At 48.8% G+C, this 4,234-nt stretch overlaps 1 protein-coding gene across 1 annotated transcript; it reads right to left on the bottom strand.

Annotated features, from left to right (window-relative positions):
- Positions 1-3,131: 3,131 nt before the first annotated feature.
- Positions 3,132-4,020, bottom strand: ID4 (inhibitor of DNA binding 4). The gene is made up of 2 exons (XM_028107570.2): positions 3,580-4,020; positions 3,132-3,176 (listed from the first exon to the last, which is right to left on the bottom strand). Exons 1-2 carry the CDS (start codon positions 4,018-4,020, stop codon positions 3,132-3,134), a joined length of 486 nt encoding a protein of 161 aa, XP_027963371.1.
- Positions 4,021-4,234: the final 214 nt, after the last annotated feature.

Below are 4,234 nucleotides of genomic sequence, written 5' to 3'. Positions count from 1 at the left end.
AAAAATGGCAGTGTCTTTAGAGATACCCAAACTATGCAAGTGTCCAAGGGGAAAATGCCAAGTCTCTGAAAGGCAATATCCTTAACACTTTTCTTCCCTTTCAGTGGTTTTTCATGCCCCAAATCTAAAATTAACTAAGGAGCAACATCAATCTGCAGAAACAAAAATATTTAACCATTTGTTTTAAGGTCCGTCACCTCCCACTATATATTTAAACTGTACCTAACAGCTTAGGTAAGATTTGACAGTCAGGCCTGGTGGATGCCTAAGTCCAACCAACAGTACATATGTGACTTGCTTCCTACTGAAATTAAACTAGCAAGGAAAAGGAAGGAATTGTCCCCTTTATTTAATAACAAAGAACGCTATCGTTCGAAATCTTCAGATTTGGAATTCCGGCAGTGTTTTTCTGTTTTCCTCTTGATGTATGATGAGAATGAATAATATCAAAAATAAAAATAAGCCTCATCTAAACAAGCAGTCCTTTGACTTTATAAGGCTCAACACCAAATATATCAAATTCTAAAAATACCAAAGACCAGTGAAATGTCAAAGCTGGGAGGATAACATGCTGGGGATAGGACAGATTCTTAAGCCTTTTGATTTACTGGAACCTACTAGTATTAACTTTGTTATGTTCATAGTTGCCACTTAAGTGGACTTACTAGGGACCACGAGATTTCATATTCATATAAATATTTGACTCTGACCTCATAAAAAGTCCCTTGGGTCTATAATACTTTTATTCTTGTATAATCGGAAACAAATCCTTTCCTTTTAAAAATCAAACAGACCACGTTACACACACAGTTGACTAACTATTTACAAAGCACCCAATTAAATCCTACTTAATTCTCTCTCACTCTAAAAATTCCATCTAACTGGTGTGCAAAGTACTGATCACATTAAGTGCATAATGTTCAAGGCCCTGATGGTCCTATCCAACCTAGAAAATATTGACTTCGTTAAAGAGAAAAGAAAATCTTAAAAAATAAGTAAAGGGTTTTGAAGAAACGAGACCAGAAATCACAGTACAAGACAGATAAATCTACTTTAATATTCACATGTAAAAGTTACACATCACAAGAGATTGGACAGTAGTTTAGCAGTAACTAACATAGCTATAGTGAAAATCATTTTTATAAAAAAATAATCTAGATGCGGTCATCAGAATTTTTGGTCTACTTAAGTTAATGTTTGAAGATCGACTTTTATCCCTGCTTGAAGGATTTGCCATTATGCCTTGTTTTTTTCTCCCACTGTTGCCTATTAATATTCTTTGGAGGAAAGAAAGCAGAAAGTGTTCATTTCCAAGAGTTTGTCCTTTGGTAGCAAGCAGAGAACATTTTTCATTTCTATGATTTAAATAATCTGTACAGACATGAAACGTAGCGACATTAAGCTTTAGTGTAAAATGAAGAATGATACGCATTATTTTTAACTTTCATAAAACAGCAGATTTCATAAACTCCTTAAGGATCCAAGCATTTCCCCATCCCATATGCAAAACCATTCAGAATCCATTTTGACCTCAGTTAAAAAACAAAAAAGCAAACACTTACTCTTTATATATTACACTATCAAACTCTGTACTTAAAAACTGATAAAGTATATTTCTAACATGTATGCTTCAAATACAAAGATTTCAATCTAGGTTAAAGAAAACACATTTGAATGGACTCAGAACAAGTTTATTTTGTGATTAAACATCTCATGCAGTCATGCAGGACTACTAGCTACAACTATTACTTCCGAGTCTACACGACACTGGATAAAACAAAAACAAATTAAAAGCTAGGCCTAACAGAAAAGACATTCAAGATATCAAGAGCTCTGCAATGGAGCTGAAAAATAATTTTCCAAAAGAAATATTCCCATAGATTAAAAAAACACACACATAATATTTACAAAAAAATATTTAATTAAAAATATCTTATAATTACAGTAGTCTATTAAAGCATATACTTTCTCACACTTATAGAACATCTCTATATATACATGGTATGAAATGTCACTCAGTTATCTATACAATATGTAACATTCTTGCAGGGAAAAGAAAGTTCCCTGCCCCGTTATAATCATCTATTTTAAACAATAGATGTCAAAAAAAATATCTACAATGCTCTTTTATATTAGTAAAGCTTCAAAACGAAAATTGAGCTCCTTGGTCACAAAGTAGGCTTCTAAAGTTGATTTACTCTTGATCTTCTATTTATCAGTCCTGTCACACTTAAGCTTAAAAGTTTAACTGCACCTCCAAAAACACAGAAATGTACATTTCACAGCGGTTATAAATGAAGAGACAAAAGAGAATACATATGCAGAATGTTTATGAACGTGCAAAAAAAAAAAGGATGAAAGTTGTATTTTTCTTTTCCCTCTCTCTCTCTCTCTCTCTCTCTCTCGGAATGACGAATGAATCGTTTCTAGAATTTGCTGATTTTTTTTTTTCCCCTCCTTTCCTCGGGTGGCTTTTTCTCTAACTTCTGCTCTTTCCCCCTCCCTTTCTAGTGCTCCTGGCTCGGGCTCAGGCGGCCGCACACCTGTGGAAGAGGAATGAATAGAGGGGGTGTGTGAACCTTCCCGCTGCAGACTAACTGGCGCCACCGACCAAACTCAAGACATGCTTGATCAACAACCCAAAACAAACCACCAGGTCAGACAACACCCGCAGCCCGCGGCCGGCCAGGAGACCGGCAGGCAGCTGCTGGCCCCCGGGAAGCCCAGATTGGGGATCCACTCCCAGGCCCTGCCCGCATCCCACTTTGTGGGCGTCAGACGGCGTGGGGGTGGGGGTGGGGGTGGGGGTGCGCATCGGGCAGTTTCCACGCCCGCGAGGTTGCCCTCCCTCTGCGGGGAGGAAGGCAGTTAGAGCCCGCTGGTCGTGGGAGAGGCACGGGGGTGGCGTGGCGGAGACGACGAGCACAGGAGCTGCTGACCCGTCTCCATTTAGAGTGAACCCCCCATTACCAAAGCGCAGTACGGTGGCACGGACGGGGGTTGTCCCCCTCATTGGGATTTGCCCTCAGAAATGCTTAGGGGCACAGAACGCTGCGGTGCCTGGCACCGGAAGCCCCTGCGGACAGGCGTCACTGGAGGAGGGAAACGCGCGCTCACCTGGACAGCGCGGCTCAGCGGCACAGAATGCTGTCGCCCTGCTTGTTCACCGCGCCGGCCTGGAACAGCAACGGAACACCAAGGCAAAGGTTAGCAGGCACAAACGTCGCACTCGGCACGGCCCTGGATTCGTTCTCGGAAACCAGGCAGGCGCGCCGGCACCCCCACCCCCGCCTGCAGCCCTGGGGGGACTCCCCCAACCCCACCCCAGGCGCAGGCTGGACTTGACAGCCCAGGATGCGCAGATCCCCAGTCCCGCCCGGCGCGTTCACCCGGACCTGCGCTCGCCGCGCGGAGCCCGCCGCTGGTGGCCCCGGGCGCCGGGAGGAGGAGGGGAGGGGTGCTGTCATTTCCCCGCCGCCCCTGCCCGCTGGAAGGGGAGCGCCCGCGTCCGGCTCCCCCGCCACCGCCCTCCCGGCCCCCCGCCGCGTCCGCCCCGGGCCGGCGTCTGGCCTCTCTCACCGGGTCGGTGTTGAGCGCCGTGAGCGGGGTCCGCGGCGGCGCTGCCGGACAGGTCCCGGCTGGGTGGTGCGGTGGCGCCGGCGGTGGCGGCTGCCTCAGCAGAGCCGGGTGCGTCTCCAGCGCCAGCTGCAGGTCCAGGATGTAGTCGATAACGTGCTGCAGGATCTCCACTTTGCTGACTTTCTTGTTGGGCGGGATGGTGGGCACCAGCCTCCGCAGGCGGCTGTAGCAGTCGTTCATATCGCACTGCAGGCACAGCGCCGGCTCGTCGGCCGCCGCCTCCGCCGCCTTGCAGCGCGCTGCCGCCGCCGCGGCCGCCGCGGCCGCCGAGCCACCCAGGCTGTGGCCGTGCTCGGCCAGGCAGCGCAGAGCCAGCTCCCCACCGCCGCAGCCCGACGGCGCCTTGCGGCCGGAGGGGCGCACCGGGCTCACCGCCTTCATCGCGCGCGCCCTGCGCCCTGCGCGAGCGGACCCGCTGGGGCGAGCGAGGGAGGCAGGCAAGCTCCGGGCCCCCGCCCGCGGCCGGCTCCGCTCCCCTTGCCTTCGCGCCCGGCGCGCTCGGTCCGCGCTCGGGGCACCGCGAAGCTCCCGGCGATCCCGCGCCCAAGAATTGACGGCAGGGTCGCTCCGGGTTTTGCGAGGGGATCTCTGCTCA

Source organism: Eumetopias jubatus, unplaced genomic scaffold, assembly GCF_037043125.1.
Source record: "Eumetopias jubatus isolate StellerSeaLion01/CBP00866 unplaced genomic scaffold, mEumJub1_p1.0 scaffold_6, whole genome shotgun sequence".
In the NCBI taxonomy this organism is placed as follows: domain Eukaryota; kingdom Metazoa; phylum Chordata; class Mammalia; order Carnivora; family Otariidae; genus Eumetopias; species Eumetopias jubatus.
The sequence above is the reverse complement of the archived record's forward strand: the minus strand, read 5'-3'. Positions and strand labels throughout refer to the sequence as shown.